We start from the raw sequence: 25,571 nt of genomic DNA, 5'->3' as shown, positions 1-25,571 counted from the left end.
GAGGGGAGGGGCTGGAGGCCAGTGACTTGCTGGCTCACTGCAGGTAGAGGGCTCCCAAGGTGACAGTCTGCAAAGAGGCTGCAGAAAGAAAGCTCTGGGCTTGGCTATTGATGGGCTGAAGGCCTGAGGGAGCAGAGGCAAAGCGAACGCCATTTCTGAACCTGGGTAACAGGAATAATCATGGTGCCACAGCAAGGAGGAGGACACAGCCTGGACAGTTGGTCTGAGGTGCGACAAGTTCTCTTTTAGGCAGGCTGTGTGAGGTGACAACCAATGTCCAGGTGGACAAGTTCAGCTGGTGCCAGGGAAGGGAAGGCCTGAGACCCCAGAGTTCTGGGTCTTGCTGAGCACTGGTTTGCCCCAGTCTGCCCGTCACAACGTCAATGCCCAGGTCACACTTGTGATCTCCTTGTATCCTTCCAGACTACAAAGTCCTGGTTTTGTTCTGTTTCTAAGCAACTTCCCAAGCTCCTACTCACAGTCCTCGTGCTGCCAGCTCCAGGGGCCTGTGTCAGGGTTTTCCAGCTTGGCGTAGTAGAAGGGTAGACTTGTCTGGGAGCCCAAAGAGGCAATCCACCTAAAAGATTTTTTTTTTTGCATATTCCTTCTGATTATAAAAGTACATGTTTCTTGTATATATCTCTAGCCTAGAACTTTGTACATAAAAAATGTAGATCCACACTCTTGCACATGTAAGCAAGTAAGCACAGGTAATCACACATTCGTACATCTGGAGATTTGTAAATACATATTCATACAAACATGTCCATGAAAATTGGAAGCAACCTGAATAGATAATAATGTAAATACATAAATTATAAATATTTGTACAGTAGACTATTTTCTGCAGTGAAAATTAATGAATCGCAATGACATACATGGTTAGAGATAAGCCTCACAAACAGAGCCTGTGAAAGAGGCAAGTCAGGTTAAGCGAGCAGCATGATTTTATTTACACAAGATCAAAGCCTGGTAACATTGCTCAAGCATAAATATGTAGGTGGTAAAACCATAAAGGAAAGCAAGGAAATGATTATCACAAAAGTCAAGGCAATGGCACTTAAGGGTACTTACAGAAGAGGCACCTAAGACACTTCCAAGATGCTGGCAGCTTCTGTTTCTTAGCCTTGCTGAAATAGCATGGATGCTTACCTTATTATTCTGACAGAGTAAGAAATATCTACTTGGCCTAGCATTTGCAGCTTGCCCACTGTAGGCCATCCTTGGTTCTGTTTCAGCCAGCAAACCAATCAGATTGTTAAAGCCTTCAGAACTTCCCAAGCTACAACATTAAATGCAGATCTCTGTTCGGTAAGCTTATGTCAAATAATTTGGCCTGATCCAACTTTATGTCTCTTTACCATTATCCCACACTCTTAACATCATCCCCATATGGACTTCCCAGATTTCCATCTGTATGAATTAGAAAACTCAAGTAGTTATTTTGGATTGTAGCATATTTTCTCATGGGTCATACTTTGTACCCCACCTTTAGGAACTTCCTGAAATAAACCCTCCTGGGTTTAGTTAAAGATCTTGAAGCAAAGAGTAGGGTGGGGTCCTGAGAAGAATCAGCACTTTCTTGCACAGCAACTGTCTGGGGGAGGCCTTTATCAATTCCTCAGACGATGAAGAGTTAGTCCCATTGGATGTTAGAGAGCACCTGTTCCACAGCAAAGAAGACATCAGAACATAGGTGCTCAGAACCATGGCTTCATCAGGGTCTTCCCACATGTCTCCATTCCAACTTTCAGGATCCCAACCTCTTGCAATAAATGCCCTCACTTTAACAGCAGACACCCTGAAAGACAGGGAGTTCAATTTGCAGTGCAATTCAGCCAGTTGCAGGGTGAGTTTCTGCATTTGATTTTCAGCAATCTCAGCTCTCAAGCTACAGGAGGTATAGCTTTCCTTGAGAGCAACATAGAAGATTTAGGTCATTTGTGCAGCATTTGAACCTTTTTCTTTCCCCATTTTGTCTGGTGACACTAGGAACAACCAGCCAATTTCATTACAGTTGACAATTTGTCAAAAATTTTAGGAGGTGTCATATACACACTCACCCAAATCTTTACTTTTTGTTAATGGTTGATTGGGAGCATCCAATGATGATATTTTGCATATCTCTATTGCCACCATACTATGGACTAGTAGTAGTCTCTTTGCTAATGGAAAGAACCACAGCATCTTTAAATCTAATAAGATTGGAAAGATAAAACCACACTTGCATGAATTTTTCCCCACCCCAAAACCTATTCAGCACCATTCAGAAAACTCATCCTTAAAATTATGTTCCTCTGGGCTGTGGCTGGGGCTCAGCAGTAGAGTGCTTGCCTAGCATGTGCAAGGTGCTGGGTTTGATCCTCAGCACCACATAAAAAATAAAATAAAATAAAGATATAAAAAAATTATGTTCCTCCACTCTCAATATCAAAGTCAGGTTCTTTAGAGAACCAGAACCAATGAGGGGTGTGTGTGTGTGGGGGGTTACTATAAGAAATTGACTTGTGGGATTATAGAGGCTGAGAAGTCCCAAGATCTGCAGTTGAGAAGCCTAAGAGCCAACAGAGCTGATGTGTAGTTCCTGTCTGAGAACCAGGATTGAAGGGGTATGATTTCCAGTCCAAAAGCTGGACAGCTTCAGACCCAAAAGAAACCAACACTTCAGTCCAAGTCCAAAGGCTAAAGGACACCACTGTCCCAATTCCAGCAGCCAGGCAGCAGGAGTCCCCCTAACTCAGCCTTTTTGTTCTATTCAGGACTTCAATTGATTGCATCCACCTGACCCAGTCTATCAATTTAGACATAATCTCAACCAAAACCACTTTCACAGACACAAAAAATGTTTGACTAAATGGGCAACCCATGGCCTAGAAGAGCTGACACATGAAATTAACTATCACACTAAATTTCAGGCAATGTTTTACATTCATTCTTAATTCTGCTAAAGGTGGGGAGCAATGGCAGAAATAACCCAAAAGCCATTTACAAAATATTTGAATCTTGGTCACTTTTACTTTTCAGTTACAATTCTGTGGTGTGCTCTAAAATTTCACAATACACATCAAAGAAAAACCCAAAACGTAAAATGGCATGGTGAAAACATCCTCTCAGGAGAAGCTATAAAATGATCTTTATTTCCATGATCTATTCTTCAGCTTTCTATTCTCTTTACCATGATTTCCATGCAGTTTATACTTAAACGAATTTCCTTAGCATCCCAAATCAATTGATGATTATTTTGTGATTCTGAAACCTAATAGAAGTCATAAAACACACTTGAAGTTCTAAAGTACTTGAATGTTAAAATTATTGTTATGTAAAGAATTTGTTAAAGAAATCTATGTCTTCTTAGGATTCATGGAGGAACTCACAAAACAGATGATGCAAGTACTGCAGACTTCTCACCAACGCAGCTCTGGAGAGGGCCAGGCGGAGGGCCTTCCCTGCAACAGAAGTGCCCAGGGATCTTCCTGCTGATTATCACCCTGAGGTTCTTCTCCTACCTTAATGGCTCCTGGTCTAGATCCCTCCCTTTTCAGTCTTCTTTTTTTCTTCCTTTTTAAAAACACTTACATTCTCTTTTCTGTACATGAGTACTGAGCTTTGTATGTTGGAATAAAACTACATGCAAGGCAAGCGTGAGGCCTTGGGTTCGATCCCTAGCACTACATAAAAATAAGCAAATAAAAATAGAGATATTGTGTCCACTATAATTAAAAAAAATAAAAAATTTAAAAAAAGATTTTGAATCAGGGTAGGTACCCATCAACTGATGAGTGAATAAAGACAATATGGCATATATACACAATGGAGTGTTTTTCAGCCATAAAGAAGAAAGAAACCTCATCATTTATAGGAAAATGGGTGAAACTGAAAGGTGTTATGCTAAGTGAAAAAGCTGGACTCAGAAGCACTAGTGTCATGTGTTTTATCTTATATGTGGAAACAAACAAAAAGGATGACCTGAAAATGGAGGGAGGATTATTAGGGACTGGGAAAGGGGGGACTGGGGAGAAGGACGGACATGACACAACGTGTGCCTGTATGGAAATGCCACGGGGAGCCCCAGCTATCTGCACAATTAATGTGTGTTAACAATTACAATAAAAATCAGTGTGACTACACTCAGGGTTCTCTCTCTGCTCCCCCTGTGCTCCAGTGATCTCTTGCACCACTATCTTACCACCATGGTTGCTGTGGTTTTATATCAAGTCCTGGAATCAGGTAGCCTGTGACCTTCCTGCCTCTTCCTCTGTCCTGCATCTGTTTGTCTCCCTGTTTATGTGTCTTCGTGAAACATTTCCCTCCCTCTCCTTCAACATAAAAAGTCCATTAAATTTACAACAGGTAGATCAAATAATATTTTAAGCAAAGCATTCTAGTTTGTAATAACATGACCAATCTACAACTTCCTCCCTGCTCACAGAAGGGCCGAACCGAGTGACCACTTTTCTTCTCACTCCACTTGTCTGTGACTGTCCCTTGAACACCAAGTGGGGGTCTGAAGACCCAGCCACAGACCTTGTTGGATAGACAGAAAGGCACAGCAAGGGTAGCAGTTCACGGGCCCTTGTGCTGCATGCTGGTTCAGGTCCCTGCTCTGCTCCGAGTGTCCCTGGCAAAGGCGAGACAGGGAATGTTTGCAAAGTGACTTCTCCTGCCTTGGCACGCTGTGCGAGTGCTGCTTAGGCAGCACCAGTTATCACAGAATCACCTCCCCTTCCTCATTTTTGTTTTTTGTAGATGAAGAAGTGAGGCCAACAAACAAGTGACCATTTAATAAATAAGTCAGGCCTGGACACTCAGCTCTGTGTTCAACCACAATTTATTGGCCAATCGACCCTCTAATTCCATGATGGGTTTGATCAAATCAGTTATCTGGGAAGGCAAAATTTAAACACATACACAGACACCCATTTAAAGCTATTCAAGTTAGTTATGTGGGTACCAGTGGGTACCAGCTCAGTGGAGGGGACCCTGTCAGCGACGACCGTGTAGCCAGAGGGATATGGAGAGAAACTCAAGGTCAGGAGGGCCTTGGGTCTGGACTCCCAGCTGTAGGCAGTGAGGCACAGGAGTGGGGTGTCATCAGAGGAAGCAGAGGATGATGAGGAAGCCCGGCACTGATGCCACCAAAACGAGGACTCCCGTGCGCTCAGTGCTTCCACTAGCCTGGCTCCCAGGGGCACTGTGCAGAGCACTGCAGGAGTGGGGGGTGCTGCAGGAGTAGGGGGTGCTGCAGGAGTGGGGAGCATTGTAGCCGGCACCTCAGTCGGCATGGCCAAGTGTGCCGAAGATCCTAACGTCAGGGGTCGCTCTGTTGACTAGCTGGGTGACCTGAATCTTCAGTCTTCTTCCGTATAAAGATGCTGCTGCACAGGGTCACTTAGAGGACAGTCACAGAAATCCAAATGCATTATTATGTAAAAGCTTTCACTTTTGTGCCTCTCTGCAGTCACTCTCCTGTAACTGGGGGTCGTCAGGATACTTCCTTTATGTGGTCACAGGACTTATGAATCAACCCATGTGACAGGCAGCTCTGGCTCAGGGCAAGCACTCAAATGATCAGAAAGCCGATCCTATGAAACTGAAATGTCGCTAGACCATCTCAACCCACTGTCATTGTTGATGTATCTGATGGTTTCTTGGCTTTGGTGACAGTTTTGTCATCAGGAAGGGAAAGGGTACTCATTTTGCCTCTTTCTCTTTCCTTAAACACAGTGACCAAAATCATTAAAAAAAAAAACAACAACTCTGCAATGATTTTTAAGTAGATATTATCTATTAACATTTATTGAGCACTAATATTGTTCAATAGTAAAGTGTAAAGAAAATACATACAGTGACATTTAGGATTATAATCTCACACACCATACTGACAAATGGGCATGATAAAGGGCAGGTGTAGGAGAGCCAGACAACAGTAAGACTGTGTAGACAATAAATATATTCAGCATTATGCACAAACTTTAAAATAGTAGTTTAATCCGTGAATAATAGTGGGATGAGGGACATAAAAATATAGTCATTACTTTTTAAATCAAAAATTAAATGTTCCAAAATAATTGGTAGGGACAAAGATGTTTGGTGTTAAAAATATCAAGATTCCTTTTCTCTATAAATATAATTTACATGGCTATAATTTTTTTAATATTTATTTTTTAGTTGTAGTTGGACACAACACCTTTATTTTATTTACTCATTCTTATGTGGTGCTGAGGCTCAAGCCCAGGGCCTCGCATGTGCTGGGTGAGCGCTCCATCGCTGAGCCTCAGCCCCAGCCCATGGCTGTAAATTTTTTAAGAGACTTTTCTAAAACAACCCTTTGGGAAAACCCAAAGCCTATTTCTATTTTTTCCATATTTTTATTGGTGCATTATAGTTGTACATAATAGTGAGACTTGTTGTTACATCTTCATACATGCACACAATACAGCAATATAATTTGGCCAATATCATTCTCCAATATTTCCCCTTCCCTCCCCTCCTTTCGCCCCAGTCCAGTTCCTTTCCTGATCTCCCTTTGATTTTCATGATATCCTCCCACCCTCACCCCCTGCTTTCTTTTCCTCTCTACCTTTCACATATGAGATAAAATGGGATCCTTGACCTTCTGAGTTTGACTTACTTTGCCTAACACAATGTTCTCAAGTTTTATCACTTTACTGCAAAGGACTTAATTTTTCTTTATGGCTGAATAAAACTCCATTGTACAAATATACCACATTTTACTTATCCATTTATGTGTTGATGGTCACCTAGGCTGGTTCCATAGTTTAGCTATTGGGAATCGTGCTGCTACAAACATGGTTATGCATGTATCACTGTAGGAAGATGACTTTAATTCTTTAGGATAAGCACCGAGGAGTGACACAGTTGGTGGTTCCACGCTTAGTCTTTTGAGGAACCTCCACATTGATTCCCTAGCGCTTGTCTAATTGACAATTTCACGAACAGTATAAGAGTGCTCCTTTCCCCCACACCCTCTCCAGTCCTTATTATTGCCAAACCCTATTTTAAAACAAGTAGATAATGCTGCTGGTGGTGTTATAACAAATAAAACTAAAATTCAAATATATCTTGGGAATATGTAAGAATTGACTTTTCTATAACTGGTAAAGAACATTAAGAACAAATATTTTCTCAAGAGTGAGCATTATGTAGCTACACTGCCTGGGCCTGAATCCTGGCTCTACCACTTAGGAGCTGTGTGACTTTGCGAAACCATTTAACCCTCTTTGTGTCTCAGTTTCTCAAAAATGAATTGAGCATAGTCATGACTATTGTTATAAGATTGTCATGAAAACTAAATTAGCCACGTATGTATAAATGTCTAAGAATATTGTCAGGCACACAGGTATTTTTATTATAATGAATGTATAATGATACTTCAAATATCTAAATGAATGCAGAATGACAAATAACTGATAAAATACTTAGCATAAAAAGTTGAATTTGAAGGATCAGCTGATCATGAGTCACCATTAACCCATTATATTGCTAAAGATGCAAGTGAATGTGACCATGCCATACATTAATATCATAATTTATTAAATCCAAGAAAGACACCGTCACATATAGAGTGTCTTATTAATTTAGGGATCATTAAGAAAAATATGCTGTCATTGCTTCTATTGATTGTAAAACACATTCTACTTTCAGACAGGTCAAAATGTAAAAAGAAAATCCCAATGCATCTTAGAATTAAAAGAAATTCTGATACAAAACAAACAAACAAACAAAAAACCAACCCTGGGAAGTAATTCATAGAGTTAGATGGCAGAAGAGTTTGTTTGCAATCAAAAGTGCAGACTGTGCCTGATTGCCCATTGCGGGGGTGGGGCTGTATTTCCAGGACAGGAGTGCTCAGTCGAGGAGGGTTTAGCTTCTCACTGAGGACCATCCCTGCTTCAGATAGGGATAGGGCAGGCAGCTGGGGTGAAGGCTACCAGATGCACAACTGCTACATGTAGAGCTACCAGAAGCCACCATGGTTCACCATTGCCATTGCTAAGGGCTGGGGAGGGCCAGAGGTTAAAGAATCCATAGCAATAGAATGTTTATATTATCAATATTTGTAATTAAATCTCAAAATCAAGCAGATTCTGGGTGGATTTGATTGTCTGAGAGTTCTTTGAATGAGAGGAATTCTAGGGGTTGTGAATCTTGGTCTTCCTACAAATTATGCCACATTGGAAACATATTAAGCTTCTCAGAAGCAAGGAAAGAACCAACTTCCTGAAAACTACACTCTCCAAAAGTCTTTCTTGATTTTAACAGACTTTCCTAACAGAATAAAAACTAAAGTAACATTTAAGAGACATCAACAGAAAGAATTAATTGCCGCTACTGTTTAATAGTAGAAAACCACCATGTTTAAAGGCTATGGATAATTCATGTCAACTCTCAGTGCTCACCTGAATGGTCCCCTTCCTCCAGCACACATGGCCACACCCAGCTTCTGAGTCTCCCTTGATGCTCACAGGGGCCAGTGACGTAGGAAGCCATGTGGACAGGGGCAGAAAGCATTGGGTGTATCAGGCCAGCCTTGGCCAGCATTAACATCCCTGCCTCCCTCTCTTCTCCTATGGATTGACTGAGCGCAGGAGGTGGGCCACAGGGCTCCACAGCCTTGGAGGATGGCAGAGCCACAAGACCAAAAAGCCAGGTCCTTACGTCTGGATGTGAACTTAGGTAATACTGAATTTACACAAACAGGAAATAAACTTCAAATGTATTCAATCAATGAGATTTGAGGATTGTTGTTACAGTGGTTTGTCAACCTCAACACGATAGATTTTCAAATACATAGCGGTCCATTCATTATAAAATATTCGATATGGAATCCTAGGTCAAACCTGATCAGTGGTTTGAGATGGGAAATGGCAGAGATGGGTGGGGGTGGTCACTGAAAAGAACAACTAGCCTTAGGTTAGGTTTCAGGTTGCAAAACTGAACTAGATAGGGTAAACCTCCATCTCAGACTCTGCACTGGTCCTGATATTAAATATTCTCATTACATATCCCATTTGGGGGCTCAGAGAAAACACGCCCAACATGGCTAAGTTGAACTTCAACATATTTTAACATGTATTCATATTTCAACATTTGTATTAGAACATATTCTAATGTAAAATACAAAATTGAACCACTTTAGTTTGATTCTACAATTATATTGATTTATAAGGTCAGAATCTCTATGAAGGACCAACCAAAGGGCTTAAGGCACAAGAGAGGATTTTCAAATACATCCAGTAGGACACCTCACCTAGCACTTTAAAGTGACGAAGCTTATCAAGACGGGCTGTGGAGATCCATCCTGGGAGCCTTTAACACAGCATAGTATTCTTTCTTGAAAGATCACTGGAATCACCAATAGGAAAGCTTATGACAGGGTGGGTATAAACTGAGAAGGAGGGGCCTATAAAGAAGTAGGGCACAGATAGTTTTAAGGCACTCACCATCGGTCCCTCAAGACCCCATGTGGGATCTGGGAACAGAGTCCCCAGCTTTGCTGCCTTGGTTTAGATGTGCTTCATTAAAATTCACTTGAGCATGTGCTGACGTGCACAGGCTCTCTGAATTTTTCATTCTTTTTTTTGGTGCTGTGCATGCAGGTTAAGCACTCTATCAACTGAGCTATATCCCTGTGGCTCTCTGAAATCTAGGGTCTGGCCTGAATGCTTGCTGAGGTTTGGCATTCTCCTGTGGTACAGGATGAGCACAAAGCAACTGGGGCAGGGGTGGGGAGACTCCCAACACAAAAAGACTGAACTTAGGTAAAAGAGGGAGAAAAACCGCAAAGAACTAAAAAAAAAAAAAACCCTCAAAATAAAAAGTTTAATTTGCATTAAGCATAACAATATGCAGTCTACATATGCTCAGAAATACAGCTAAAAAGTGCAAGTGTCAAGAACTATGATAATTTTGAAAATAACCACCTAACTTTTTATTAGATATCTGACCAAGAAGATGCTGTGAGACCTGATATGTCAGGTTTTGTAGATTATTTACATGCTTTTTGCTGTACATTCGGGCTTTTACCTAAAATTTCATAAAAAGAAACTTCATTAAAACTAGTTAAAAATCTACAACTACTGAGAACAAAGAAAACCGGTAGAGGTGAACAACTCTCTCATCCAGTCAACAGGATAGCGTGGTCACCAAATGGTGGACTGTGTCTTCTTCACCCCACTTGGTGAGGAAGGCGGCTGTGAGAAGTTAACCGAACAGTCAGGAGAAGTGAGAGGAAGTGTTGCGTGGGTCTATGGGCAGGGTATTGGGATCTAGAGTCCCTTTTGCCTTGAAAGAAAATGAAGTAAATGAGTATAAAATGTTAAAATTAGAAAATGGTAGTGAATAATCAAGACAAGCTTAATTATTTCAAACAGCTTCTTAATTTGGATAAGGAGTTCACAGTCCTACATTTTTAAAACAATTTCATTTATTTGTGTTTTACTAATTCACTTTAATGTTATTCCATGTCTTGCTAGAAGCCCGGCAAAATTAAGAAAGGACTCCTAACACATCACTAAAATAAACTACACTACAAAAGAACCAGAAAGGTCAGGACCTGGGTGTATCCATGATCCACCTGACAGCTGATCTCCAAAGGCAGATAGGAACACGTGCTCTCACTGCCTTTATTCCACAGCATGGTGTCATCCGTGCTTCTTGCTAAGTTAGGGAGGTATTCACTCCAGCTAGGTTTTATTGACTTTTAAATAGCTGTCCCACTGCTTTGGAAAAACAGATGGTCCCTTTTAGGATCTTCCAACTTAAATGGTACACTGGATGGAAAACCCTATTTGGAACTTTCAATGTGGATCTTCTCTTGGGCTAGTGAGATGTGGCCACACACTCCCTCACGATGCTCGGCAGTGGCAGCAGCCGCCTGGCCCAGGTAGTCACCTAGGCCACGGTGGACACTGACATTCCAGTCACGCTGTCGCTAGGCTGTGATGTTCAGTAGGTCAGGACTGTTTGCTGCACCTTGACAGAGGAGTCACTGTACAGTGCTCCTACCAGGAAGTGATCCTGCCCCAAGTCAAGGAATATCTATGATCATTCTTCCTTCTTGACTAGCTCCCCTCTCCTTTTTTTTTTTTTTTTTTTTTTTGGTACTAGGGGTTAGACCCAGGGGCATTCTACGACTGAGCTACATCCCTGGCCCTTTTTGAGACAGGGTCTCAAGAAATTATTGAGGCTGACCTCAAACTTGCAATCCTCCTACCTCAGTCTCCTGAGTCCCTGGGATTACAGGAGGGCACCCATCTATTCTTCTACATTATTTTCCAGAATGCTTCACTGTACTGGAAAATTAGGACACTGTTCATTCTATAGCCACTGAGGCCCCACTCAAAAAGGGTTTCAGCCCAAATTCCAGAAAGCGCCTGTGAAGCGACCTGCCCACAGCCCTGAGCTTCAGACACTGAGGAAGGTGTAGCAGGGCTCCGGCTTGCCACTCCTTGCACAGAAACACTTTGACCATGTAGATGACCATGGTTAATTCCTAGCAATCATTCTAGATGCTTCTTGTCTATGTGGAATAGTAGCGAAAACACAAATTCTATAGTTGGTAAGAACTGTTTTTCAGTAACTGGCTTATAACTAGTAGACCTTGAAAACTTTTTTTTTTTTTTTTTTACATACCTGTGTTTAAACTGGATCCTCTGAAGATCTATCTATCTCAAGAACAGCATTTTCTTCCTAGGTATGAAAGGGTTTAGAATTACATAAGATTTTTAAGTCTCTATTTAATCAATCTCAACCAGGGATTCTCAACCTTTGATAAGTGATGAGCCTTTTAAAAACCATCCATTGCTGGCTCACTGTTATGGATAAATTTCTATTTTCCCAGTTCATTTGTATAATCATGGCCTATGCTTACATTCTGAGGGAATGGCAGGGGGCACCACAACCTGGAAACTAATAATGCAAGCATTTCGGACAACTTGGCCAGGCCCTTCCTCGCTGCACCGTCACAAGCAGAAAAGCACCCCTACTTGTTGCTTCCCTGTGCCGGTGTCAGCAGGTCCCCGAGAGAAGCTGGGGGACCAAGGAGCCTGCTGCCCAGTCTCAGGTGTTTGCCAAAAATTCCAATTTTATTGCCCTTCCCTCTGCCTGTTTATTCCCAAGGTCACTCACCCAGGAAGTAAAGAGGCCGTGCCCTTTAGTCCTCCCTTTTCCTAGCAGTGCAGGTGAGTTACTCAGGAGTTAGCCAGGAATCCATGAATTCTTAAACTCTGGGATATTTCTAAAACAGGCTGAGAATTCCTGGTATAGCCAAAAATTATGTGGTCTTAAAACATTTTGAATTTAGTATTTTAGCCAGAAAAAGAAAGGATTTAATTTCATTCAAAAATTTCTACCAATTAGTATTTGTAAGGAAAAAAAAATCATGACAAGAAATACATTGTACTGTAGCACTACAGCATGCAAAAGAGTTCTCAAGAAGAGAACTGTGAATATATTCTAAAATTACTTGGCTAGGCAATTAAAATCATTCTGACCACTACATAAATAAAATTTACAGAGGTAAAATATAACCTGAAGACAAATTTTCCTTTTAATATTGAAAATGTTGGTACAGCTATGAATGCTTAAATTTCGCAGTATAAGAAAGCTGATCCTCAGAACACTCAGCAACGTGAAACTTGTCTCAATTGAAAAATATCAACAGTTTCTTTTCATTCCCAGTCTTCTCCATTGAAGAGGCTACACTCAGAGGTAGCACTCCGTAAGGCCACAGTGAGCACATCTGGCTTGAGAGGGTGCTGCACCAACAGACCTGAGGCCTATGGTGGGGGGAGAATGATTCCTAAAATATAACACTCCTAAATGAGGCAGAACCTCAGGGATCAGCAGGACTACAGCATCAATTTTCTATCATTTTTCATCCAGCTTAAAGCAGAATTGTGCATACATGTGAATCAGACTGAGCTCTGCATTATAAATAGATATAGACACACACACACTGACACAAACTCAAAGGGATGATGGTGACTCAATAACCCATCTGGTTTGTCGATTTCTGCTCAGTGTGAAAAAGCAAACTTGTCCTGAACATTCAGTAATAAGCTGATATCCTCCAGAGATCTGGATAACCTGCCCCTTGGAGCTGCAGAAAAGCACCATCTAGTGCTCTTGATATCAACATGCTCTTGGTCCCTGAAGTTTCTGGAACACACCATTGAGGCACTGGGACCTCAGAGCCAGATTCTCTCAAAAAGACTCACAGAGGCAGTTTACAACACTCTGCCAACTATGTGACTGTATGTTGTGAACCTAAAGTCTTTACAAACTTTAGACATGAACAAAACACACACACAAATTACTTTATTTTTAATCAAAAGATGAATCATCGTCACTGTAGTGAGCATAAATCCATGAGTCAGAATAGCATGCAATTTTTTATTATTTTCTAAATCTATTTGTACACTTAATACTCCAGTATTAATTTCACGAACAATATAAAGAATATCCTCCCCAGTGACAGTAAACTGCAACCACTCACCTAAAAAGGAACAAAACTCTGCCTCTGAAATATTTACTAATTACACAATATTGAAAATGAATAAACACTGTAAATGTTAAAATATTAAAACTTTAACACGTCTGCCTTTTTAAACATTTAAAATATTTGTTAAAAGATCATGCAGAATAAACACTTCAGGAAAATGCTCCATGACACTCAAACATCAAGGTAATGAAACCCAAAAAAGCAACTATCTGCACAATGACTGGGCACATAAATAATTTAATCAGCATAGCATATTAATAAAATTGATTAAGTGATAAACATCACAAATATAACACTAAATCTAGGTCACGCATCTGTGATCTCACCATCTACAATCCTACCTGTGACTTAGGATCTACTGCCAGATTAATTCTCCATAAAGAAGTTATGTTAAACCGACAAAAAATTTTAATGCATGATGATAGGCTATACTTCTCTGGTCTACACAAAACTTAAATGTGATCATTCTCTTCACTCTGCTAACAATAAATGGAAAGTATAGAGTTCCATAGTCATATTAGTTTTACCTTTTTTTAAATTCTTGCTTTGTTACACGTCTTTAATTTTTTTAAAATGCATTTTATTTTTTATAATTTTTCCCTGGAATTAACATGCTGATTTAGGAACAGATGAAGTAGACAAATTCTGCCCTAATTTAGAAATTATTCAGTTTTACCTAATATTGCCTTGCTATTTGTCACCAACCTGATTTCTTCATGCGCTCATTTCATTAATAATTAGTGCCTATTATTCATGTACCCCTAATTCTCCAGAGAAAGAATTCATGTTTCTTTCCCTCTCACTGCTAAGCTCACTAAGAAAAGTTGGGCATAGGTGAGAACAGACTAGGGTGGCTTCTAGGGCACAGGTGGATGGTGCTGGGATTTGAAGAGAACTCAGACACTATGGAGGTTATCAGTCTGCCCGCCCCCACCCCCAGTATCCGAACAGCTCATAATGGCCTACTTATACTACTATGGGTACTGTTGGCTCACTTTCTTGTCAATTTTTAAAGCCCTTCTTGTTATATATTATATGGTTCTAATTAAAATTTAAACTTCTTTGATAAGCAATTTGACACTATATAGAATACTGATTCTCAATCTACTAAGTATTCCTTCACCTTTAATATCTGGGATACTCTAAAATATATAAATTCTTTCCTAGATTAAACCCCTTAAAAACAAAATTTGCTTTTCTGCTTCATCTAACAGCATGATTTTCCTTAAATGTTTGATGAATGAATGTTCTACAACAGGGAGCACTAGTTTTTTCTTTTGCAAATTAAGCCCTTTAAATTCAATAAAACATTTCTGATCTATCTTTATAGCATGATCTTGTCTCAAAAAGTTTTATGGAGTTATGTGCCAACAAAAGACTTTTAAAAGTAAGGTTTTATGCTGCTAAATATAGACACAATAGAGGCTGGCTGGTGAACTGCCATTTCTTAGGTGTCCTCTGTTGTAAAGCACATACTTCTTTCACCAAAGGCTTGACCACCTATTAACAAATTATAAATGAAATGCATACAGGTGATATACATGATGGTTTCAAAATATAGGACAATTTTGTTATAAGTATAGTAATACTATTCCACTTTTCCTTGCTTTTCTTAAAGAATGCTTTCTCTTTCTTCTCCGAAACCTGTACTATCAGAAGGTGCCACTGTATGGAGCTCCGGAGAATCTTTCGAGAGCCTTGTGTAACTTGAACGCTGGCTACGCTTGTGTGTCATGCTTTTTAGATTTTCATTCTGAACAGCAGTTGGGTTGGGACTGGATCCAGGCCTCAGAATGACTTGAGAAGTCTCCCTCATTCCCTCCATTTCATCAAAATTTTGATTGGCTCTATTAGCTGGAGCAGTGTTGTTGTTCAGGGTCATGGTACTCGGGGTTCGATTCAGATTATAGGTCTTCTGGCACGCAGGCCAGCTCTCTTCAGGGCTGCTAGCTATCAGGCTACATTCAGAAGGGCTTTTCTTGTCTTCTGAGCAAATGGACATCCGAGCTATAACTGGATCTTGCAGGCCACTCAAGCTATGTGGTATTCCCCTCTTCCCACTATGACTGTCATCTTCCAGCTCGATGAGGTTTGCCTTTTCAAGCTGAGAATCATCAGCTGCTTCATTGTGCAGAGAGTGATTGGGAGAACTTTCGTTGGATCTCACTCCTGAATCCGATGAATCCTTTTTGTCAAGGAGGGCATCAGATAAATATTCCTTAGCTTTAATGAAGGTTCTGATTGGCTCCGTGCTGTGTTCTGGAGACTTAGAAGCTCTCTCTGCTTTGCCTTCAGCTTTTTTCTCTTTGTCATCCTTAAGCAGTGGAGTATTATCTGATTCTTCTGCACCAGATTCATCTTCATCACTTGGAAGTTTCTGATAGCGCAGTCCACTTCCCTTAAGCTTCAGATCTGTCTGGAAGAGACTGGACCTTTCTGAGGATTTCTTGCCTAGAAGTAGCTTACTACCCGACTGGTCAGATTTTTCATCCTCTTCAGTAATAGGATCCAGGGGCGAGGCATCATTAGTGGAAACCCCTGATGATGAATAATCTATAACGTCCCCCCTCTTCATTAAAAATGATTTCCTCCCATCCTCTTGCTTTGGCTCACTTTCCTTCCCCTTTTCTTGTTCTAGATTAGAATGAATAGAGCCCCCTGATGAACTCTGACCCATGTAATACGTACTATGTGGAGAAGATCTGCCACTAATTGTTGTAGACCCTGTGCCCCCTTCTAATTGGGACATTTGAGCAATATATTCTCTATATGCATCTCTATACTCGGCCTGCACCTTATCAGTAAGCTTTGAAATTTCAATACTGGAATCCTGGGAATTGAGACTCGAAAGACTTGGGGTTCTGCGAGTTTGTGACTGTGAAGACAGAAAAAAAAAATTAAGAATTCAAATAAGCAAAAAAAAGAAAAAAGAAAAAAAGAAAAAAGAAAGACATAACAAACATCAGCTTAGAAAACATATATATATACACAATAACAATTTTAAATCATCAAAATACCAAGTTCTTTTAAAAGAACTCTACCTAACACATGTTAACAAAAGTGTGAACTTACGACTGATTCTACTGTTATTAGGAAGTTTTATGCAAATTTTAATAAAAGTAATTTATCATTAATATTTAAAAGTATAATTAAAGTTTATATTAACAAATAATACTAGCATTTATCTTCATAATGTTACATTTTCAAATTTTATTTCAGGTAAAGTCACCTCACTGATAACAACTCCTCTTGGAAGAAAGAAGGACAATGAGAGTTAAGACATATCTCAAGACAAAACACTTGCGTCTTCAAGACATGATAGAAGGAACCTGCCTCAACTTGTGAGACATGGAAGTTTCTGTCAAATTTCAATCTAGAGGAAGAAAATGTACTTCAAATGCCAAAGGGGAAGGATTTAAAAGGAATAGAGTGTAACAGAGAAGACAAAGATTTCTAAAACTGCAATGAAAGCCGAGGCCAGAAGCTGGGCCCTAGTCAACACAGAAAATGAAATAATTTTAAAAGTCTGACTTCCAAAATAAAGTTTTGGGATTAAAATTGCTTTAGATCCCACGAAAGCTAATAAATGAGCAATCTACAAAGTACAGACTGGGAAACAGCAGTGGGCTATGGAAGAAGAGGCATCACAAGAGTTTAGAAAGGGGCAAGAGCAAAGCCTGATCCTGGACAGGAAGCAGGGCAAAGCCTGCTCTGTGGAAGGTCCTGGACCCTTGAGAAGGCTCCGGACACTGTCAGACAGGAAGGACAGTGCCATCCTCATCCACAGTACAGCTGTTCCCAAAGGCAGAGTGTGGCCCTGACAATGCTCTCTCCCCCACCCACCTTCATCCTCCCAGCAGTGCCCACGGAGCTGCCAAACCTCAGGCAGGAGACAGAACAGTGCTCAAGGCAGCAGCACTCAGGGGACCCAACGTTCTTCTACGAAGCCAGGCTTTAAAGAGATGCGCAAAATAATCCCGTTCTCACTAGATTTTGTTTTGTTTTGGAAAACAGCCATTCTTCAGAAAAATATTAATTATCTTAACATGTATTTAGTTTATTTTAAAATAAATTAATAAATATTTAGAAAAAATTTTGGTTTATATTTTTAACACAATAAATATTTATAGTAAAACATATAAACAAAATTCTTTGGGGTCCTCAATGATTTTTAAGAGTATAAAGAGATCCTAAGAACACTTTGAGGACTGCCACATGAATGGGAAACAAAGAACTTTCCGAGTACAGACGGAAATACCAGGAATAGTAGAGCTGAGGCTGAGATTTCTTAAGAAGTTTTAAAAGGAATCCTAGGGAAACCAAAGGCACTATTGAAACACAGATAAAAGAATAAAATGTGGGCTTTGTTTATTATAAAATACATAATTTTACCTGTGTTAATATTCAATAATAAAATGGTTTCTCAACTTAAATAAGACAGAAAGAAGAAAAAGGATGAAAAAAGTATTTTTACTACTAAACAAAACACTCTTAAGAATGGTGGCCCTGCCAGGTACTGCTCTTCCTGAACACTACTCCCTCGTCAGCAGAGGTTCCTTATGATTTTGCTGTTTTCCTCCCTTGCCAGCTTCTGGACCCTGCTGTTTTCCACTAGTTCCTCTTCTTATTCTGCTTACTCCTCCTGGGTCTCTCACTTGTATTTCAGTTCTTGCTTCTCACCTATCCTCCCTTTTCTAAGACTATCCCAAGGGAGATCTCACTTATGTCCAACAGCAGGTGACAAAGGGAGGACAATACCCACAAGGAGTGTGTGTATCCTGGAAAATCAAATTATAGGCTGGGTTCACTGGGAGGACGGGGCTAACTGTCAATGAAGATGTGCTTCAGGCAATGATGAACTGCCCTCCCAGGAACACAGCAAGGGAAAGGCGAATCTGCAAGCACCCTCAGCACTGCAGCCCAGTCCTTCTTACTCTCCACACCATTGCCCTACTTTATTTTCACAGTTCTTGTCAATTTTTGAAACCTCTTATTTTTCCCTATTTTACTGAATGTCCCTTACCAGGTGAACACAGCTGCCTGAGAGAAGGCACTCCTCTATCTTGCCCACTTGGGTACTCATTAAGCATTTTCAGAGGTGACTCTATTAGCATACTACTGTATTCTCAGTGAATCAAATACTGCCCTTATTCTTCAATATTATGACATATGCCATGCAGTAAATACCTGCCAACTTAGATTACTGTGACGCGGGGCGCCTTCATCTAGACCAAGTGTGTTCAGTTCTTCAAAGCTGAAGTTCAGTGTGTAAGGAGTCTGATTGGAAAGTTCAGTATGGGGCAATTCGCTGTGTGAAGACCGACGAGCAGATTCCCCATGAGGAATTGGGGCACTGGTGTTTTCATTAAGAAAACGGGGGTCTTCAGGGACCACTTGGTTTTCTGCATTTCTCATTTCTAACACCTTAACAGAAGAAAAGACATCATGTCTACATTGACAAATCACAATTAAAAGCTTTACAAATCGTTTTTAAAAATATAACAATATAAAGATATAACGGGAATGAGAAGGCACACATACTCTAAGTGAATTTCTAATGAATTTGTACTTTAATAACACTGAAAGAATGGCAGAAATCATCTAAAATATATACAGTTCTTACTCTTAATTTGTCCATTACATCATTAGTTTAGTTAAAAATCTGAGAGCAAAAAAAATGCAACTGGAGTGTGTCAAAGAAACCCAGAGCTGGGGTATAGTCAAAGCATTAAAGGTAGATTTCAATCAGAAACTATTACAGTGAGGAAGATAGCCTCAGTCTAGAGCTGGCTCATCACAGCAAGGCCAAGTGGAAATTCACAGCCAAGGAGCAGGGAGGGTTTGGTTGTAAAGAGGATTCTGACTCAACAGATTTTACAGAATGCTTGATGAAGGCAGGGGAGGGGAGGTTGGTAGGCAATGAGGAATCTGATCAGATACCAAAAGCAATCACATGTTAAGGCCAGGGGTTCCTTCTAAACCAATTAACAGGGATTCTTGCTAGAACACAGCCAAGTAGGCCTGGTAATGTTGGACACTGAGGGTTGAGGCCTGGAGGGCACATAGGGGCCTGATTAAGTAGGGAAAAATGAAGGAACTTTGGATTGTGCAGAGGGGAGGGAGGGGAGGGGTGGGGCTGTAAGGATGGGAAGGACAGTAGAATGAGACAGACATTATCACCCTATATACATGTATGATTACACTACTGGAGTGACTCTGCACCATGCACAGCCAGAGGAATGAGAAGTTGTGCTTCATTTGTGTACAATATGTCAAAATGCATTCTACTGCCATGTATAACAAATTAGAACAAATTAAAAAAAAATAAAAAGTCCATGTTAGTTAAAAATAAATAAATAGAAACAGAGAGAGAGAGAGAGAGAGAGAGAGAGAGAGAGAAAGAAAGAGAGAGAGAAAAAGAGACAGAGACAACAGACAGACAGACACACACTTTGGCAAGTGAAAGCATGGAGAGTTGGAGAGTAGTCTCTTCCTCAGATTTCTGGGAGAAATGCCCCAAAAGGCAAAGATTGCCACATACTGCTGTGTGTACTCTACATAACACAGGATGTTACATAAGTATAAAATTCAATTAAAAACACTTTTTGTGTAGTGTTGGGACTTGAACCCAGGGCTCAGTACATACCAGGTTAGTGTTCTAGTGTTTGGGTGCACCCCCAGCCCTTTATAAATTTTATTTTGAGACAGTGTCTCAATAAATTGCCTAGGTTGGCCTGGAACTTGCAATCCTCCTTGCCTCTGGCTCCCCAGTAGATGGGATTACAGATATACACCACCACACCAGTTTAGGCCAGTGCTTGTTGGTTCTGGTTTTATACAATGTTGTAAATAATTTAATGTTTTAATAACAGTGTTATCCATATCATAATAAATATCTTACTGTGCTTCTGAAAAGGTGCCAGTCTCCAAAATTCATACTCATTTCTTTCTTCAGTTCATCAATATTACACTGAGCTAATACCCGGCCATTTATGTTTGCCTGAGTAAAAATAAAATCAAGTATAAAGACAAAGTGTAAAATATTCTGAATCACTAGTGATTAACAAGTACTCTTATATTTGGTTTTAGAGTCATTAAAGACTACCTCTAAAAGGTTATCATCCACAAGATAGTAACAAACAAGCTGAATTTGCATAACAAAAGCCACTCATCTTTTCCCAAGTGTCAAGCATTCACATAAAACATCACCCTTCAGAGATCCACCCACAAGCTAACTCTCCCAGCTAACTCCAAAACTATTTACCCTGCCATGGGTAGCAAGAAAAATGTTATGGTATATATATAAATGTAACTGTGGAAAAACTGACTATATCTGGACTTGGTTGACCTCAGATAGGAGATGAATTCCCTGCAACCCCAGGCATCATCAATGACTTCCCTGCAACCCCAGGCATCATCAAACTGTGTGGCAGAAACAGGATCTCAAAAGAGACTTCCATGAATGCATTAGCTTTGCAAGTCCAAATCTACATGCTTTCATTCATTGTGACAGGATCATAAATCTTATATGTCACAAAAATGTGAAGTTATGGGAAATGTGTTGCTAGTGTGACCTACTCTGATAATTATTAAATATACAAATATAATTATAGGCCAAGTATTCTTATCCAAAACACTTTTGACCAAAAGTATTTCACATTTCAGAGTTTCCAAATTTGGGAATACTAGCATGGGCTTTTGGCATTGAGTAGTCCTAACCTGAGAATCTGAAATCTGAAATGTTCTGAAATCTGAAACTTATATTGATCCCCATGTCCAAGAAGCTTCAGACTTCAGAGGATTTTGGATTTTGGGTTTTAAGGAACACTTCAACGGTTATTCTCAAGCCTCATGGGAAAAGATGTTCACCTAAATGTGCAGTCCCCTAGAACTTTCAATTTCTCATCAAGGCATTTTTTTTTTTACTTATATTAGGGCATTTTTTAAAAAAATAGCATTGTAACTCAGCTACTTTCTTTTGTCCATTTGTAAAATAAGAGCTAAAAGGGCAATTTTTAGGACACAAAATCATGGCTCCTGCTTTTCATTTACAGCCTTCCTATTTCAGCAGATAGCCCCTCTTTGAGAGGCTTGGTTTGAAGTACGCCCCTTGTCTTCCACACCCGCAGGCCGTCTCCACTGGGCATAAGGTTGCGCGTATCACCTTTTTGATGGTAGCACAGTACTGAGGCAGCATGCTCTGCTCCAGCCCTTCTATTTGTTTCAGTTTCTCACATACTGCATCCACATTCATGGAATTCAATGACAGCACGGTTCCTGTGCCTGGGCCTGATCCCTAGATAGGTCAAGGAAAAATACATGCATGAATACCATCTAATGCCAGATACATGAGGTCATGTGACAGAAAAATCATTCAGTTACATTTCTGAAATAAACACAACAAATGCATGTAACATGGTAAGGAAACACCACTGGGAACAGATTTAGCTACTGTTTTACCTTAACAAGTAGCTTTTATTATAGCAGACACAGCCTGATCAAAACCACTTTTCTAAACTAGGATATGGCCTACACCAAGTTCTCCAAGGTTTATAGCCTATTCTCAAGAGAGAAGGGTCTTCAATAAGAGAAAGGACAACTGGTTATAGTGGTATATGCCCATAATCCCTGCGACTCTGGAGGCTGAGAAGGGAGGATCACAAATTCAAGGCCAGCCTCAGCAATGTAGCAAGAACCTGTTTCAAAATAAAAAGGTCTGGGGATGTATGTAGCTCAGTGGTAGAAGAGTGCCCCCTGGGTTCAATCCCCAGTACTGCAAAAAGAGGGGTGGGGAGAGATGTGAGAGGTTAAAAGGAAAAAAAAACATGAAAAATTAGTGATGCTTACATTATAGGACTAAAAAAGATCAAGGGATCTAAAACTTTCCCTTCTAGAATATGTACAATGATCATGTAACTCTCAACAGTATTACTGCTAAACACATGTGAAAGTAAATAGAATCTAGAGCTGTTCTCATTTAAAAAGAAAAGTCAAAATAATAATTCTAGTACTCAGATGAAGAAAACACCTGTTGTGATGACATACTATGGATTCGCCTGTGGTGCTCTCTTCAATTATGGTTGTGCACATGGAAGCCCAGGAGCAGCATAAACCGTGCTGGATTTGGACCAGAACCCAACTGATGAGGTTTTATAATTTCCTATTTTCTTTCATACAACTATTTTTGAAGATGTTTTGGGAACTATAACCATAATCCAGAGAAGATAAACCAACTGATATAAAGGATAAAGATAATGACATTTCAAAGAATCTTCCTGTTTACCGTTCAATCTAATCTTCAAATGATAAATAAGGTTTATCATATCCTCAAGGGTATATTAATTTATTAATATTTTCTACTGCTTTTATCAGTATCTGGACAAAAAGTAGACTACTGCGTAGTTAAAAATGCCTGTTAGGCACTTGATAAACATTATTTGTCATGTGAAAACATAACATAGTATTCTTACTACTAACTGACAAATACATATACACAGTATAGATACAGCACATGCAAATATTACATATAAGCATAAATACAGCCAGGGAAGCAGATGCTATTGAATAGACAGTTGGAGTAGTAATTTTCTAAGTGTTAGGAAGTCTTATCAAGTTTATGAAGAATTTTACAGGCTCATAAAAGTTTATAAATAATGACCTAGAATACACATTTCTCTAGACACATTTACTTAAGTTTGTTTTAAATTGATTACAAATTTAAAATGTTCCATATATTATACTGTCCAGGGCTGAACTGCTTTTAAAATATGAATGGCAAAACACTAGTTCTTCCATAATTTAGTTTTAATATCTCTATACAGAGTTCTGTTTTCTGCCTGGATGAGTACAGCCAATATTCAAAGTATTAACTGTCTACTATCTACTATGGCAATATTTTCTATGGATTTTTAGTGCCAAACTTGTTTTTTAAATTTTTCTTTTAAACAGCTTTACTGAGAAATAATTTACATGCTATATAATATTCTCATTTAAAATATTCAATTCAATGATTATTAGGTTAATATTTATATCATTGTGAACCATGACTACAATTTTAGAACATTTTCATTACATGCAATATTTATTCTAGACACTTTATACCAGCAGAATCCTATGTGACCTTTTGTATCTGACTTCTTTTTCTTACCATGATGTTTTCAGGGTTCATCCATGTTACAACATATAACAATCAATACTTTATTTTTTTTATTGCTGAATAGTATTTACTCTGCGTGTGTGTGTGTGGTACTGTAGATTGACCCAGGGTGCGCTACCATCAAGCTACATTCCTAGCCCTTATTTTTAGATTTTAATATTAATTAATTAATTCTAATTAGGTATATATGACAGCAGAATGCATTTTGATTCATTGCATACAACTACAGCACAACATTTCACTTCTCTGGTTGCACACGATGTAGCGTTGCACCATAGGTGCAGTCATACATGTACCTAGGGTAATGGTGTCCAACTCATTCCACCATCTTTCTTGCCCTCACCCTACCCCATCCTCCCCTTTGCCCAACCAAAATTCCTCCATTCTTCCCATGCCCTCCCCCTGATTATGGATCAGCATCCACTATCAGAGAGAAGATTTGGCCCTTGGTTTTTTGGGATTGACTTACTTCACTTAGCTTGATCTATTCTTAAAGTTTGAGACAGGGTCTTGCTAAATTGCCAAGGCTGACCTTTTTTGATGCTCCTGCTTCAGCCTCCTAAAATCCTGGGATTACAGGCATGTGCCACCACTGTATGACTACATTTATCTTTTAAATAATCTTTAATTCTGTCTTTCAAATGATTTTATTCCTCAATCTGTTTCCTTGCTCTGGACACATTTGCTTTTTTTGTTGTTAAAAAAATCACAATAGTTTAAGCAACATAATAAATGATTGATGTGCTGGATTATAATTCATATATGAAATAAATATTCACACTCCCTACTGATATAAATAAATACTTAATACTTTTAGAAATCCAATTAATAAATGTGAAGAGAGAAGCAGAAAATGACCACCAGTCAAACATCACAATAATGGAGGTTGTACTCAAGATCCACCAAAGGATGTTAAAAATCATGGGTAAGAATAAATAGAAACAGGACATTTTTGGAGTTTCCAAGTATCTACTCCAAAATATTTGTTAATATGTAAAGAAAAAATAAAGCCTTACAGTGTTGAAACCTGGTAGATGTCACCTCAACCAAGTTACCCAGGTTAGCTTCCCCAGTGGCAAGGCTTGTGAGTGTCAGAAACCCTCTACCATGAGGCACTGGGAGGCCACTCTGTGGTCTTCTTGCCATACACAACCTCCTTCCAACCATGTAGAAACATCAGAGAAACTCAAATTGAGGGAGGCCCTATAAACTAACTGACCAGTATTATTCAAAAGTGTTAATAAATGTTATGAAAACGAGGTAAGATCAGAGAACTATCACAGATTAGAGGAGACCAAGGAGAAATAACAGAACATAACTGGAGAGGCTCCTGACCAGAAAATAATATAAGTGGAAAAACTGATGAAATGCCAGCAAGTCTTGGTGTAGTGCATAGTATTGTACTCGTTTTAATTTCTGCCTTTGATAATTGTGGAGTTATAAAATTCACTAATATTAAGGGTATACCATTTTTACATCTTTTCTTTAGGTCTAAAATTATTTTTATAGTAAAATATTGTTTAAAAAAATCCCAAGAGTGACCTGGGGACATAGCTCAGTGTTAGACAATGTATGAGGCCAAATAAAAAATTCCAAAAGAACTCTCTTTCAGATAAAGCTAAGACAGACAAGTATAACAGAAATAGACCATATTAACTCTGTCAACTAGGGTAAAAAGTATAAAATGACAGACATACACGCAGAATAAGATTCCCATAATTCCATCAAAACTACAGTCTGACTTTTGATTATCTATTTATATAAAGTTGGGCTTTATCAAGGGAGAAATTATCAATTAGCAAAACTGTGTTATAATGTTTCTTTGAATAAAGAAAAACCAGTAATTACCTGCTAGGTCTTTTTTCCTAAAATAATCATAAATGATAAAAT

At 39.3% G+C, this 25,571-nt stretch overlaps 1 protein-coding gene across 11 annotated transcripts in view; it reads right to left on the bottom strand.

The window, feature by feature from the left end:
• Positions 1-9,615: 9,615 nt before the first annotated feature.
• KIDINS220 (kinase D interacting substrate 220) overlaps positions 9,616-25,571 on the bottom strand; it is a gene marked incomplete at its 3' end in the record, with an annotated part of 101,941 nt that continues 85,985 nt past the window's right edge. For 10 of the 11 annotated variants that reach the window (XM_081263855.1, XM_081263860.1, XM_081263862.1 and 7 more), the window contains 4 exons: positions 21,690-21,821; positions 20,427-20,525; positions 18,713-18,949; positions 12,952-16,400 (listed from right to left, as the gene is read on the bottom strand). In XM_081263855.1, the coding sequence (XP_081119981.1) occupies positions 15,138-16,400; positions 18,713-18,949; positions 20,427-20,525; positions 21,690-21,821 (1,731 nt within the window). Of the gene's footprint in view, positions 10,306-11,655; positions 11,713-12,951; positions 16,401-18,712; positions 18,950-20,426; positions 20,526-21,689; positions 21,822-25,571 lie in introns of those variants that run through there. The other variant, XR_014018435.1, reaches the window with a different exon arrangement.

The sequence above is a fragment of the Spermophilus citellus genome (assembly GCF_964194105.1).
Source record: "Spermophilus citellus genome assembly, chromosome: 13".
Lineage (NCBI taxonomy): Eukaryota > Metazoa > Chordata > Mammalia > Rodentia > Sciuridae > Spermophilus > Spermophilus citellus.
This window is presented reverse-complemented; position numbering and strand designations above follow the sequence as displayed.